Genomic DNA, 16,516 nt, shown 5'->3' on the forward strand with positions numbered 1-16,516 from the left:
TTGCTGAAGATTTATTTTTATTTTGATCCATTTTAGAATAAGGCTATAATGTAACAAAATGTGGAAAAAGTCAAGGGGTCTGAATAGTTTCCAAAGGCACTGTATGTTTGTGTGTTGCTGTGTTTTGGGGAGATGGATATTCACTTACTGCATTACTTACTGCATTATACACACACACACACACACACACACACACACACACACACACACACACCTATCAGTGACCTTGAGTTTGAATGTTGTTATCTAGGTTGTTAGAACATTGTACATGATTATTCTTGCTGAATTGACATGATACGTGATTTGTAATGTTGCGAAGACAATTACAAGTGTTGTAGTATGACAGTAATATGTGGAAGTAGCAATCAATGCAAAATAAATCACGAAGTGCGCCTGCTCAGTTTGGCCCTGGAGTTGCGCGCACGCTCAGTTCAGCTCCGCGGTCATTCATTATAAAGGCACAAGTCGTTTCGTCTCTTTCCACCTTCAGCCATTTTGACAATGTTAGGAGCTGTGGGACGCTGCTGCACCGGGGCTCTCCAGGCACTTAAGCCTGGGGTCCAGCCCCTGAAGGCCCTCGTTGGCTCTCCATCTGTCCTTGGACGTAAGTTTTGCAAGCATATTACAGAGGTAGCTAATGAATTGTAAAAACCGTTTGGAACAGAACTGGTATTAGGCTAACTGCTAGTCAACTTTAGCCCAAAGCAAAACGCTGGCTTTCTTCAGTGTAGCAGGCCTCACATTTTTTACCATGCTTAATTTCTCGTCTACTAGTTTAATGTTGAACGTGGAACTTACGCCATGCATTCGATTTAGTAGTTATATTAATGTGACTTAAGTACATATAGCTGAGTGACATGATTTTTGTGTAAATTGAAATGACCTTTGTATGACATGAGGTTTGGAGGCTTGCGCTAGCAAGTCCATACTGTGGCTAGTTAGCCAGCCAACGTCAAGTGTCATTCAATTACTAAATGAATCACTGTCGGTGTTATTTCGTAGTCAAATAGTTTATAACGAGTATAAATGAATTTCAAAATATTTTGCTTTAACTAGCAGTTCGACTTCTTCACACGTTGCCTGGTTAATGTACCGTTACAGTAGTTTGCTAGCCATCTGACAACTAGTTAGGGATAATTTATTATGCTAAGTTACAAAAATACCAATGTCACCATAGTAACTCGGTTGGCTTGACATGTGTCGGTCTTCGAAGGTATTCGTTTTCCAATTTGTTAACTAGCTTGCTGATTACTTTAATTGCTGAGCTGTAGCGTTTCTCCTGCACAACATGGCCGAAAATACTTGACATTGAGTTTGCTTCGGTGTTTCAGACCTCCCAACATGCACCAATTTTGCGTACCAACTACGCAATTCTGTCAGGTACGACATCCGAGTTAAAAGTACCCAGAAATGAATAGGGCCTGAATTTGTATTTTCATTTTTCATCAAATAAATCCACTGAGTAAATCTAACGTCCAGGTTCTCGAGCTGCAACACAGATATGTAACGGAGTTTGTCTACGGACATGGCGATTAATACATCATTATTCGACGTAGCCCCTCCTGTTTGTTGTGAAGCTGAGTTTGCCAACTGTCAGCTGTACGTAAACACATGGACAAATCCCTTTTCGACTCCCTGTGTTGTGGAAAGGTAAACACGTTGTTTCAAGCTAACGTTAAGCGAACATAAGATGGACATTCAGTGGGCTCTGAAGTGCCAGCAGTTCACTCGCATTTGTTAGTGAAAGAAATGTAAATGCAAATACGAAAAATAACTGGTCTCAATTGTGCCAGTGATACACTTAATTATGCGTCCCATTAGTTGTATTTCCACGTAATATTACGCGGATCACGCAACCTCATAGACTAACTGTAATTATGATCCACTCCACAATTTAAAAAAAAGTAATCAAAAATAAATATAAGCATTAAATGGAGTCGGGAGTTTAGAAAACTGCAGGATTAAGAATGAGTGTCCGTTATCAGCTATAGAGGCAATGCTTCTAAAATGACCTTGGAAACTAGATTTGAGGTTTTCTCAATTTCGAAAATCTGAAATGATGTATGTGCTGCAAAGAAATAGGCTGAAACACTGTCCTCTTCTAGCGAACAGCGTTCAGATTCCCTTTGTGCTAGCCTACTTAAGCTTTGTGTAGCCAGTTTGCGGTCTGTATTCTTATGGATAATATGTATATTTGATACTGATGCTCAGCTTCAGACATTTGTTCTTATCATATCAGTTAATGTGTTTTTATCGTGGATAAGACTTTTGTACCTAATTTGTTTAATTTAACAAACTCAGAGAATGAAGGCCTTTTGTGTTTCTAGTTAGATCTTGTTAGTGACTTTTACCATGTGTAAATGGAATGCTGTCAAATATTCCAACATTTTTAGACATCATTTGGTACAATTCTATAACTGTAGTACTCAGGAAAGGAAAGAACCCCAATTCGGGGTGTGGTATGCATGCTAGTTGAATCTCCAATTTGCTGCCTGTGTCTGGTACTCTAAAAAGTTGGACAGGGTTGGCAGGTCTGGTGTTTGCTCTGGTGCACATGGCTAGCTACACAGGTGATGTTACATTTCCAACTCCTTGCATTGTGTAGGCTAGGTTGGCAAGGGTCAGCAGACATGGCGTATTATTGATTTTTCACTCACAACAAGGTCATATGGCTTTTGGTCAATGCACTTTTACAGGTAGAGACTACGTTGCACCTGCTGCTGCTGCCGCCTTCGCCCATGGAAGGATCGTAGCAGTCATCGGTGCCGTCGTCGACGTCCAGTTTGATGAGGGCCTCCCACCCATCCTCAATGCGTTGGAAGTTGCTGGTCGTGAGTCCAGGCTAGTGCTGGAGGTGGCACAACATCTTGGTAAATCATTTCACCTGCATTTAGAGGCAGCCTAATTTGTGTAGAATTGTATTTTTTTTTTGCCAATAATTGGGCAGAGATCAGGATTTGTCTACTTGTGTAAACACAGCCATTGTTTGCAAAGGCATTGTACCAACATTGCATAATCAATAGCAGCTTATTGGGATGAAATTTGTATGTTGACTTTCAGGTGAGAACACTGTGCGTACCATTGCCATGGATGGTACAGAAGGTCTTGTCCGTGGGCAGAAGGTTGTGGACACTGGCGATCCCATCAGAATCCCAGTTGGTCCTGAGACCCTGGGCAGAATCATGAACGTCATTGGGGAGCCCATTGACGAGAGGGGACCCATCTCCACTAAGCAGTAAGCACTTTGTCTATCAGCCAATTCTCATAGTTTTAGATATGGCAATCACAATATTTACATCCATATTCAATTATTTTTAATGTATGACTACTAGAATTGTCTTGAGATTGAATGATACACAATTGGAAATTGCTTGTTCAAAGTGAAGTGTTGGCTTTGATTATACTTTTTTTTTGTTTTTTTTTGTTGATTAGGACAGCAGCCATCCATGCTGAGGCCCCGGAGTTCACTGACATGAGTGTGGAGCAGGAGATCCTGGTAACTGGCATCAAGGTGGTAGATCTGCTGGCTCCCTATGCCAAGGGAGGCAAAATCGGTACGTGGGACAACCAACATCCTCATTAATTTTTTTGCAATTAGCTAATTAAAGTTTAATGACAGTAAGTTGCTTTCCTTTCTATAGGTCTGTTCGGTGGGGCTGGTGTGGGCAAGACTGTGTTGATCATGGAGCTGATTAACAACGTGGCCAAGGCCCATGGTGGTTACTCTGTGTTTGCCGGCGTGGGAGAGCGTACCCGCGAGGGAAATGACTTGTACCATGAGATGATTGAGTCGGGTGTCATCAACCTGAAGGACGACACCTCCAAGGTGACCAACTGGTTACATTTGACAGTCATAAGCAGGTGCCTCTAAGGAGTCTTATACAGGTTGATGGTATTTAAAGCTGTCACAGGGGAAAAATATCCCCAGTTGAATGTCAAAATATAAGGTGCAATATACAGGAATTGCTCTGACCTTTCCTGGTTGCATAAATCCAAAGTCAGGTTTCCCAAAAAGTTACATATTCTGGCTTTAAGTAGCATATCACCAGTCTGGAAAGTTGACCTCATTACCCACTTGACTTGATGTTCACATCAGCTTTACCCTTCGAACACACCGACAGCGTCACTGCATTTTGGTACACCACAATTGCATTCATTTCCATTGAAATGCTATGTTTCCTTGCAGAGGTAGTTGTGTTCGGTGTGGTATATACGCTGGATTTATAGAATGTGTGCGTAGACTGCTTGACAGAGGGGCACAAAGGTGAATTTTGTATACATATCCAGATGCTGTGTACTATTTTGCGCAATAACTGTCAGTTTCTATTATGGGTTGACCTAGATGTATTCTCTAACTGTGCCCTCTCCTCCAAACCCCTAGGTAGCACTGGTGTATGGACAAATGAACGAGCCCCCAGGCGCCCGTGCCCGTGTGGCTCTGACTGGTCTGACCGTGGCTGAGTATTTCCGTGACCAGGAGGGTCAGGATGTGCTGCTCTTCATCGACAACATCTTCCGCTTCACCCAGGCTGGCTCCGAGGTGTCTGCTCTGCTGGGTCGAATCCCCTCCGCTGTGGGTTACCAGCCCACCCTTGCCACTGACATGGGTACCATGCAGGAGAGAATCACCACCACCAAGAAGGGTTCCATCACCTCTGTGCAGGTAAGCTGGAGTTCAAGCAGCATAGGCCTGTTGGAGGGCCATGCTAACATGGCAGTCTGTAGTACCCAATAGTCTGTCATTGCTTCAAGACTGAAACGCTACTTGTCACTGTAACAACCTGTCTTCTCTAAGGCAATCTATGTGCCAGCTGATGATTTGACTGATCCTGCCCCTGCCACCACCTTCGCTCACTTGGACGCCACCACTGTGTTGTCCCGTGCCATCGCTGAGCTGGGTATCTATCCCGCTGTGGATCCCCTGGATTCCACCTCCCGTATCATGGACCCCAACATTGTCGGTGCCGAGCACTATGATGTTGCTCGTGGCGTGCAGAAGATCCTCCAGGTTAGTGTCTTATAGCCCCCCAGTGTATCAGTCACCCCAACCATTGAGTTTATTTTTTTAAACGGGGACAGTGCACATTAATTTGTTTCAGTAGAAGTGCTAGATTTAGCCACCTGGCAAATTTTAACTGCACACACTGGCAGGTTATTCGACCATTCCCATGACAATGAGCACATGCAGAGCAATGTAGGACAAGCAACACGTAGCATGCAGACAGAGCAATAACGATGGCGTAAAATGCTTAAAAGCAAGTGTTACACACCTCACAAGCTACAGACATGGAAAGCGGCAGTATACAGCTTCTAATAATGAATGACCGACCTTGCCCCTAACATGATGCCTACAACTCTTGCCTCTCAGGACTACAAGTCCCTGCAGGATATCATTGCCATCCTGGGTATGGATGAGTTGTCTGAAGAGGACAAGCTGATTGTGTCTCGCGCCCGCAAGATCCAGCGTTTCCTGTCCCAGCCTTTCCAGGTGGCGGAGGTCTTCACTGGTCACGCTGGCAAGCTGGTGCCACTCAAAGAGACCATCAGTGGCTTCCAGAGCATTCTAAATGGTACGTAGTACTTGTGATTAGGTTTAAAGATACTCTGCGATATGACATAGATACGCGAAGTAAAAAGCTTAGTAGGTCAATTTCTGCAACTACTGAGTGTTGGAGGCATGAGGTTCAACTTTGCTGTTTTGGTGCTGTGGCTCCCATGTAACCGAGTCAGATCATGCACATAGTCTTGCAACTCGCTTATCACAATATCTGCAGTGCTGCTATTGGCAACATTTTGGTCAGTCTACCTTAACTTATGAATTTCCTTGATGTTGTCTGTGTGAAATTCTGATTGTCTTGAGCTAAGTGTGGTCATTCTTTCCCTCCAGGTGAATACGATGCCCTGCCCGAGCAGGCTTTCTACATGGTCGGACCCATTGAGGAGGTGGTTGAGAAGGCTGCACAGATGGCTAAGGATCTCGCATAAGTTCATCTAACTGAGCGGAGGAGGGAGAAAGGCATAAACACAGGGTTGTGTAGAAGGCGCACTTGATTTGTAAGAATGTCACATGCAACAAATATCTGTATTGTCATCCAAAAAAAGTTATTTAATGTTTCCAATGAAAGATGGAATAAAGATCTGTCTTGACAATTTGGTTTGGTCTCGACTGTATATTTTGTAGCATTTTTTTAATGTTGCAATGCTATTCTGGTCTGGGTGCTGTCAGACTGGTTGTAAAATGTCATCCTACAGCACTGATCCACTAGATGGCGTTCAAAGGCTTTGTACAATGCTTGAGTGAATAAATAAAATGGCTGTTAAAGTTGAGGGGAGTTTGTCATTCCTTGCACAAAGTGTAGTGATCTATTTGTAAGATACTTTTTAGACCAGCATGTGATGCATTTTAAGACCTACAGTAACTATAAAATGCTGGCTGTCTTTGTTGCCTTACTGCTGAGACATAAGCCATGTTGACATTATGAAGGTGCAATATGCAGAAATCATTGCCATTAGCTGGTTGCTAATAGTTTGCCTAATTTGTGACAAGCCATGTAGAGAATCATTGTACCCTCAAACCGGTGTGAAACCTTGTTCAAACAAGTATTGTTTGCTGCTGGTGTACGAAGACTCAAATGGGAAAGATGTACTGCTTTTTAGACTTTCAATGAGTAATGGATGCATAACTAAATTCATTGGGTTGCTCAAGTTAAATACAGCTATGAAGATGTTTTCAAAAACAAACTAGACAGCACTAACATGCAATTCAGATTCCTACCACTTGCAGTTGTAAAGGCCATCTGGCATTCGTTATGATACTAGTCAAAATGTAGCTGCAAAGAAAAGTTGCCAAGTGAGTGGAGGACAAGTTTGAACTCGATAGCCCTGCTGAGCAGAGAAATGGTCGTGGACATATTTAATGTACAGTACCAGTCAAAAGTTTGGACCCCTATTGAATGGTTATTTTCTACATTGTAGAATAATGACCACACTAGAATCATGTAACCAAAGTGAAATATCTTGTATTTGGAATTCTTCAAAGTAGACACTTTACTTTGACTGCTTTGCACAGTCTTGGCATTCTCTCAACCAACTTCATGAGGTTGTCACCTGGAATGCATTTAAATTAACAGGTGTGCCTTGTTAATTTGCGGAATGTCTTTAATGCGTTTGAGCCAATCTGTTGCGTTGACAAGGTTGGGGTGGTATATAGAAGATGGTCTTTTACCAAATAGGACTAAGTCTTATAGTAAGAACCGCTCAAATAAGCAAAAGAGAAACGACAGTCCATTAATTTAAGACATGGTCAATCTGGAAAATTTCAAGTAAATTGAAGTTTCAAGTGCAGTAGCAAAAACCAAGCACTAGGAAACTGGCTCGTGAGGACTGCCACAGGAAAGGAAGACCGAGTTACCTTTGCTAGAGTATCATTTCATTAGTTATCAGACTCAGAAATTGCAGTAAATGCTTCACAGATTAACAGACACATCTCAACAACTGTTCAAAGGTGACTGCGTCAATCAGGCTTTCATGGTTGAATTGCTGCAAAGAAACCACTTCAAAAGGACACCAATAAGATGTTAAGACTTGTTTGGACCAAGAAACATGAGCAAGGGACATCAGACAGGTTGAAATCTGTCCTTGGGCTGATGAGTCCACATTTGAGATTTTTGGTTCCAAATGCAGTGCCTTTGTGAGACGCAAAGTAGGTGAACGGATGATCTCTGCATGTGTGGTTCCACTGAAGCATGGAGGTGGTGTGAGGCTGCTTTGCATGTGATAGTCGGTGATTTATTTAAAATTCAAGGCACACTTAACCAGCATGGCTACCACAGCATCTGGTTTGCGCTTAGTGGGACTATCATTTGTTTTTCAAAAGGACAATGACCCAAAACATACTTCCAGGCTGTGTAAGGGCTATTTGACCAAAGAGAGTGTTGCAGGGCAGATGACCTGATGATCAGATGACCTGGCCTTCACAATATCCCAACCTCAACCCAATTGAGATAGTTTGGGATGAGTTGAACCGCAAAGTGAAGGAAAAGCAGACAAGTGCTCAGCGTATGTGGGAACTCGATAACGACTGTTGGAAAAGCATTCCAGGTGATTCTGGTTGAGAGAATGCTAAGAGTATGCAAAGCTGTCATTGAGTCAAAGGGTGGCTACTTTGAAGATTCTAAAATATATTTTGATTTAACACTTTTTTGCTTACTACATTATTCCATTTCATAGTTTTGATGTATTCTCTATTCTAGAATGTAGAAAATCATCAAAATAAAGAAAAAACCTTGAATGAGTAGGTGTGTCCAAACTTTTGACTGGTACTGTATGTATTTAAGGTAGAAATCTGACATGGGCTGCAAGACCGAAATAAGTTTGTAAATCTTTCATAGACGTACTTATCTTCTACCAATATTACATTTTTTTAATGGAATTTAATATTTCATTCCTGAACGTAGAGGTATTTGAATCATAGCGGCTAATATCAGTGAAGTTGAAAGATTCTGAATGATTCAAAGCTTGTAAACTTTTTTTGGTCAATTATTGCAGGTTAACCTTCAACATACCAATATCAGCACACCAAGGACAAAGACTGTCAAACCTTGACCTTAATCCCCATTTATCTTGTAAAGTTCTCAAAGACCAACCCAACACTGCCCATGTCATACTGGCCAGAGATGGAAGAGGAAGTGAGACATCCCACTAATTTTCTGTTTCAATGGATGTCAATGAATTAAGTAGACCAGACCCAGCTGCGATTGAATTGGTGTCCATGGTAGAGCCACTCCCTTAAGTAAACTAACTGATTTTTTTTTTCTCCAATGATGAACGGCCTGAGTGAACTGTCTTCAGTGTCACCACTATCTTTGATACTGGCATAGAGAATGCACTGAATAAAAGAGGGCAAACAAGTGGTACCAAATAGCAATTATGGAATTTATTTTTTTGTCAGAGATTAAACCATGTCTGTAGCAAAGCTTACATCAGACTGTATTTCGGCCTGCACACCGTAGGATACAAAAAGTGTTTTATACATTAAAGACAAGCAGTAGCACAGCACAATCAAGCATTTGTTCTGACAGCATATAAACACTGGCAATCTTACGTCAGCCTTAGTAGACAGCCTTGGCTGGAATGATGGCTTTCTTTAGCAGTAGCCAGTCAGCGAACCTGGTTGGCATGTAGGACATAGGGATCCAGAAGAACTTGGCGTCCCACCCTGGCGAGTAACGGGTGCGAGGACGGACTGCAGCGACAGCGTGCTCCATACAGCTCACCACCTTCATCAGGTCGGCGTCGGACATCTTGTCAAGCTTCTCCCTCATCCTCACCTCCACTAGAAGGGACAGAGAAGGTTTGTCTTTAGCTATTCAAGATGGCCACTTACACTAGAACATCGGGGTGAATAATGCTTTCTGAATAGATCAAATCCTTTGGAAGACTGATGTCACAGAGGGCAGACTGAATAAAAAAACAGCCAAATTTTGCATCGGCTATAGAAAACATTTGTGCAAATTAATACATTCCAGAATGTAGGAAAATAAAACTTTTATATTTACCCTTGTCCAAATAATCATGTCCATAATCATCTCTGACTTCTTGTGGCATCTTCTCCCACAGCTGCTTGAAGCTTTTCCCCAGGACTATCCAGTCGGTCATGGTGGTCTTGAAAAAGCCTGGCTCAATGCAGAGGACTTTGACTCCGAAAGGTACCATGTTTCTCCTGAAAAACAAGGTAACAAAACTTCTGTTTACAAAATTTCCTCTGATATGTTACAGATTTTTATAGTTTCATTCGCTGAAGTCAAACAGTCAAAGTTGTATTCCTTATGGTTCACAATTGCTAGATTACTGAATGTATGTAAAAAAAAAATGTTTAAACACTGATGAAAAATATGGCATGGATAGGATAATGTTCTTGTTTCACCTGAGACTGTCATTGAAGGCCTCCACTCCAAACTTAGACACAGTGTAAGGTCCTCCACCTGGACTGATCCTGCCAAACACACTGGCTACGTTGACCACGCGACCCCTGGCCTTCTTGATGAGGGGCAGCACACTCAGGGTGACTGCGATGACCCCGTTCAGGTTCACGTCCAGCATGGACTTGTAGTCATCAATGGTCAGCCAATCACATGGGGCCGAGGGCATGGCCACGCCTGCGTTGTTCACCACAGCCCACAGACCTAGAAGGTGACAGGTCATTAGGTAGCTCTATGAACATGCATTATTTCACATAAGGACAAAGATACCGGCACTCGGGCCTCCCGGGTGGCGCAGTGGTCTAAGGCACTGCATCGCAGTGCTAGCTGTGCCACCAGAGACTCTGGGTTCGAGCCCAGGCTCTGTCGCAGCCAGCCGCGACCGGGAGGTCCATGGGGCGACGCACAATTGGCCTAGCGTCGTCCGGGTTAGGCCGGTAGGGATATCCTTGTCTCATCGCGCACTAGCAACTTCTGTAGCGGGCCGGGCGCAGTGCACGCTAACCAGGTCTGACACATTGGTGCGGCTGGCTTCCGGGTTGGATGCGCGCTTTGTTAAGAAGCAGTGCGGCTTGGTTGGGTTGTGTTTCGGAGGACGCATGGCTTTCGACCGTCGTCTCTCCTGAGTCCGTACGGGAGTTATAGCGATGAGACAAGATAGTAACTACTAACAATTGGATACCACGAAATTGGGGAGAAAAGGGCTAAAAAAAAAATTTTTTTTTAAAAGATACCGCCACTCAACATGAATGTCAACACATGTAACTGAACTGGTAATATTGCATCATTTGACTGGAAACAAATGATGACTGTTTAATTTTCAATATAAACACAGACACTCACCCCTAGCCCCAACTTTGTCTTTAATCAAAGCAGCTGCTTTGTCGACGCTCTCGTTCTTTTTGACATCCAGGTGGAGGGTGGTGAATCTGCCTGAACAGGCCTTCCTCAGATCTTCCTCTCCCTTCTCTGTGAAGCAGGATGCGATCACACAGAAACCCAGCTCGTCCAGATGTCTGGCCAGTAGGTTGCCGAAACCAGAGTCACACCCCGTGATGTAGACATATTTGTCTCCTTTGCCTGGGACTCTTGGGATCTCCCGGAACCAGCGGTACAGGTAGTAAAACACCACCAGTCCAAGGAGGTACAGAAACATGTCTGGGGACAGGATGAGACAGACAGCCTTTTAATAAGTCGTCTCTAGTTTATCAACATTTTAAGCTAAAGGTTCTGATCTGTTGTGTCAGCCACATTGTATAAAATAGTTTTTTAGATGCTACTGGTTGTATTCATTTGGGATCTATCGCATCCCACAACTGTCCCAGACTATGTTTGGAATATTTATTTCTCACACAGAATTGAATAGTCAACTTTTGTTCTATGGGGGATAGTAGACTGACATAGGCTAGTGATTTTGCTGTTCGTTAGGCCTACTCATCTTGTTGGCTGATGAAAAGTAAATGTGAACAGTTCTTCCAATATCGTCAATATGCAACACGGAATTGGATAAGGATGCACACAGTTGCATCCCCAATGGGTCTATCTTAACTTGTAGCCTGTGAGAAAGACCCGATCACGTGATGAGAGCCTTGTGGATTGCGCAGCACTCAGGGAGAAGGGCACAACACAGCACTCTGGGCTGCAAAATGCATGGATTTTTTAGGGTGCATTACGGCCACAAAGGGGATGCTGCTGTTAAAATTGAGGCATTATCAAGTGCTTGTCAAATGAGAGACTGATGAAGTGTGTACAGATGCAAAAAAACAAAGCAGAGCTCATGCCTTTCAAGCGACTTTTTTCAAATCATCATTAGAGTCTCGTCATGCAGCCTTCCAATAAATTAAAAATCAAAACAAAAACCCCAACATTTATAGAACTACTAAAGTTACATTAATAACTTTAAATTAAGCATATAGGAGTACCTATTTCTTTGTTAACCGCTCAACACAGAATAGCCGCCGCATGTGCGCACTCCCTCAAATCGTTTGGAAAAAATATTCATATTTTATTCAGCTTTGTTCAATTTTATTCTTCATAATATAAAAATAATGCCATGGAATTATAAGCTAATCTTATCTGCTAAATGAACTAGTGTAGCCCACAGCATTTTGGCATAGCCACATCAAGACAACTCAGAGTATGCTTTTCTTTTCTTCTGAAATATACTATAATTTTCTTCATATCATGCTTTTTTAGACCTGTTTAAAGTAAATAATGGATTTATTGTGAAAGTCTAGGCTACATTCAGTGGTGTAAAGTACTTAAGTAAAAATACGTTAAAGTACTACTACTTAAGTTTTTTGGGGTATCTGTACTTTCCTATTTTTGATTACTTTTACTTTACTACATTCCTGAATAAAATCATGTACTTTTTACTCCATACATTTTTCCCTGACACCCAAAAGTACTCGTTACATTTTGAATGCTTAGCAGGACAGGGAAATTGTATAATTCACGCACTTAAGAGAAAATACCTGGTCATCCCTACTGCTTCTGATCTGACAGACTCACTAAACACTAATGCTTTGTTTGTAAATGATGTCTGAGTGTTGGAGTGTGCCCCTGGCTGTCCGTAAATTTAAAAAACAAGATAATCGTGCTATCTGGTTTGCTTAATATAAGGAATTTGAAATTATTTATAGTTTTACTTTTGATACTTAAATATATTTTAGCAAATACATTTACTTTTGATGCTTAAGTATATTTAAAACACAAATACTATTTCACTTTACTCAAGTAGGATTGTACTGGGGGACTCACTTTTTCTTGAGTCATTTTCTATTAAGCCCCACCCACCATTCCTCAGTGTACCAAACAAAGTTCTTGGCCCATCACAGCAAGTTACAGAAATATGCACATTACACAATATGCCGTTAGACATACATCAAGTGGAATGATAGGATCTGCCTTTTACAGTTCATCAGTAATATGCGTCTTGTAACAGTAGCTTATAGTAATAACGTTATTGTAGCTATACAGTCCGTAGCTGGAACAGAACAAGGATCAACAGTTATTATGTGCCTGTTTCAACGTGTACTCTCTTGTGCAGTTGCTCTTTGTAAATTATCCACTACAAAATGAGCCAATCTCTTGCCAAAATGTCCTTAAAACCACAACTAACAAATACTATTGAACATGTGGTTCAAATAAACTGGAAGGAATCTGTGCAACACTCCTGCATTTCTATTTGAGTGTAATCTCATGTTATATGCAAGTTCTCGGTGTTTCAACTAACACAATATGTGCAGTCAGGGCGTTGACAGAAGTGAAAATCCAATGAAACCATATCAAATGACCTTTTTACTATTGGAGAAAAAAACACTGCAAGTAGAATTATATAGTGACGAGTTGGCCTAAAGAATGTCCAACTATTGTCATTAATGCCTTTTTATTGAAAAAAAAGAAGATTATTCGTCAGAGCTGTCAAACTCTCAATTTCAATAACATGAATGCGCACTGCCCATCACATAACAATAAATATTTGTTCGATCAATTATAATAGATTGCCTATCCTCAACTTCTGCATGTTCAAGAAGACTACAGTCTGGTGGAATATTGAAGTCTTACCAGTCGGAAATGTTCCACGCCAGCGCAACAAAAGTAACAATTTTCATAAAATACTCAAGACCAAACTCTGCACAAGGACTCTGCACAAGGACGTCACATGTCTAGTTCTGACCAATCGGAGCCAAGTTATGTTATTAGAATTAATTAGGTCAAAAATGATTTGATTCCACCTCCTTTGACAGGAACTTGAAACCATTTCACATTCTCTTGACTTCAAAATGGAAGGAATATGAACGTATTCCTTTATCCATATTTCATCAATGTCTAATAGATGACCATTTTCTTTAAAATTAGGCCTACCTATTACATTGCATATTAAATCCCAATATAATTAACACAAATATGATTTTTACAGAAAATGTGTTTTACATTTTAAAATATGGTTGTCATGGATTATCATTTCAAATATACTGAACAAAAATATGAACGAAACATGTAAAGGTTTCATCCCATGTTTCCTGAGTTGAAATAAAAGATAACAGAAATGTTCCATATTTACAAAAAGCTTCTTCATCTCAAATTTTGTGCACGCATTTGTTTTCATCCCTGTTAGTGAGCATTTCTCCTTTGCCAAGATAATCCACCCAACTGACAGGTGTGGCATGTCAAGAAACTGATTAAACAGCATTACACAGGTGGGTGGATTACACATTGTGCTGGGGACAATAAAAGGCCACTCTAAAATGTGCAGTTTTGTCACACAACACAAGTTTTGAGGGAGCGTGCAAATGGCATGCTGACGGCAGGAATGTTCACCAGAGTTGTTGCCAGATAATTAAATGTTCATTTCTCTACCATAAGCTGCCTCCAACGTCATTTTAGAAAATTTGGCAGTACGTCCAACCAGCCTCACAACCGCAGAACATGTTTAACCACGCCAGCCCAGGACCTCCACATCTGGCTTATTCACCTGCGGTATATTTCTGTCTATAATAAAGCCCTTTTGTGGGGAAAAACTCATTCTGATTGGCTGGGCCTGGCTCCCAAGTGCCTTTACCCTCTCAGGCCCACCCATGGCTGCGCCCCTGCCCAGTCATGTGAAATCCATAGATTAGGGCCTAATGAATTCATTTCAAATGACTGATTTCCTTATATGAACTGTAACTCAGTAAAATCTCTTGCATGTTGCGTTTATATTTTTGTTCAGTATAGTTCAACTCAACACTAACTCAAGGTCATGCCTTGTATTTCAATGATCACTAGATGGCGGCAAATACTTGTAGGCTATTGAAAACGGGCGTTATCAATAATATAAATACTTTCTGCTCATCCTAATTGAGCCAGTTTGCTACAGAAGGAAAAGGATCCTGCAGCAACAGGAAATGTTCATTATTATGTGGATTATAATTAATGGACATTTTTTGGGGGGTTGATACATTTTTCGTATGGGAAAATCAAGTCTCACATTTCAAAGTGGAAATTACAAACTTCAGAAGCCTTTTTATACCTCAAATACACTGCAAGTTTAACATTTCCTGGAAAGTTCTCCTGCGACAGGGTGATCAAATTTAGATCCTATATCGGTACATTCATTGACCCCAACCAAAATAATTATCTATCACCTTATCACTTATCACTTACCACTCGTAAGTTAATTTCATAAAATAGGTTTTTAATTGACAGATTGTGCTACATTAATTGATGAACTACTATAGACATAGTTCTGATCTAGGCAAGCTGTATTAGTAGTCAGTAAACACAACTATCTGCCAATCCATTTGAATGGCCATAGTTTAGCTACAGTAGAGCAAGAACAATGCTGGCAGTGGCCTGTAATGATCTGCAAAGTGAATTGTCATAATGTTGCTATAATGGACAACACTACCTACTCTGGGAGTTAATCATTACGTAACAAACTGTTGGCTTATTTGGGCATGTTTCAACGAGCCTGTTTCCAGAACCTTTTCTTCACGTGTCAGTAGCCTTCACAAGCGTGTCACAGCCCCAGGGGCACACAGGCCTATTCACCTGCTTCCCAATGGGGAGGGAAAACATACCCTTTACAGTTACAATTCACAAACAAAAAGGAAAATTGGTTTGAGTTAGTACTACTCATGGAATAAGGTTGTGGGCTCAAATTGGAAGTGCTGTTGCTTGTTAGTAATGGCTTCCCAACCCCATGAAAGCAAGTAAAAGCAACAAAATGTCCCAGTTAGGAGAGAACCTGTTATGACAAGACTGCTAAAATGCAAATGCAACAGAAATATAATAATTTCAGACAGATCATATCGGCTTGTTTAGGACTGAAGAGGACAGCAGCCCGGAGGGAGATGACGTGGAAGGTGTTTGACTTAGCTTCAACTCTTGGAAAGTATCCTGTCTCCACACACTGTTTGTGTTCACATGTAGAAGGGTCGATAAACTGTAATATCTGTAGATGTCATCAATGTGATATGATGAATGTGTAACACTGAGCCCAATCATCGATGGATGTCTTATAGATTTTGCCATAGTCTTTGATCACTTAAACACCTTGGGCAGTACGAACCGACAGGACACTTACCTCTAAACACGATCGTATGACCCCAAGTTCCAGCCTGGACCTGGCTTGCACGTGGTGCAGAGGGCCTCAGCATCTTCCAGCCCACAGCCACCCTATCAGTCTACTCTTTACCCACTATCAGTGACCACCTGCAATCTCTACAGACACACAGTGGTGGCACGAGGCTGTCAGGTGGACTCGGCTGCACATGTCTTAGTACGGACTGGAGACCATTAGTGTACTGTACAATTGGATTGACTATAATGTAAAGAAGCAGAATCCAACAAGGGTTTTAGTGCAAAGAGGAGATAAGTAGTTTTTTATTGGATTTGGGAAACAACAAGTTGGTATGTATCTCAGTGATAATACAATACATTTCAAATGGGATGTATTTTGGCTTTGTAATTCATTTTTATTATATATTTTTCCTCTTATAAATGTATTGTAGACAGTCCAGGATGCCTGCTGGATCAGTGAAATTACAGAG

General features: G+C 41.4%; 2 protein-coding genes across 2 annotated transcripts; one reads left to right on the forward strand and one right to left on the reverse strand.

The window, feature by feature from the left end:
- Positions 1-243: 243 nt before the first annotated feature.
- On the forward strand, positions 244-6,327 carry LOC110495788 (ATP synthase subunit beta, mitochondrial). Its single transcript, XM_021571217.2, has 9 exons — positions 244-604; positions 2,697-2,870; positions 3,061-3,235; positions 3,433-3,554; positions 3,642-3,826; positions 4,382-4,663; positions 4,796-5,008; positions 5,369-5,570; positions 5,888-6,327. Exons 1-9 carry the CDS (start codon positions 502-504, stop codon positions 5,983-5,985), a joined length of 1,554 nt encoding a protein of 517 aa, XP_021426892.1. The 5' UTR covers positions 244-501; the 3' UTR covers positions 5,986-6,327.
- A 2,586-nt stretch (positions 6,328-8,913) lies between these two features.
- LOC110495789 (retinol dehydrogenase 7) lies at positions 8,914-13,677 on the reverse strand. Its single transcript, XM_021571218.2, has 5 exons — positions 13,548-13,677; positions 10,824-11,138; positions 9,926-10,184; positions 9,558-9,721; positions 8,914-9,334 (listed from the first exon to the last, which is right to left on the reverse strand). Exons 2-5 carry the CDS (start codon positions 11,134-11,136, stop codon positions 9,111-9,113), a joined length of 960 nt encoding a protein of 319 aa, XP_021426893.2. The 5' UTR covers positions 11,137-11,138; positions 13,548-13,677; the 3' UTR covers positions 8,914-9,110.
- Between the last annotated feature and the right edge of the window lie 2,839 nt (positions 13,678-16,516).

This window comes from Oncorhynchus mykiss, chromosome 18, assembly GCF_013265735.2.
Source record: "Oncorhynchus mykiss isolate Arlee chromosome 18, USDA_OmykA_1.1, whole genome shotgun sequence".
Lineage (NCBI taxonomy): Eukaryota > Metazoa > Chordata > Actinopteri > Salmoniformes > Salmonidae > Oncorhynchus > Oncorhynchus mykiss.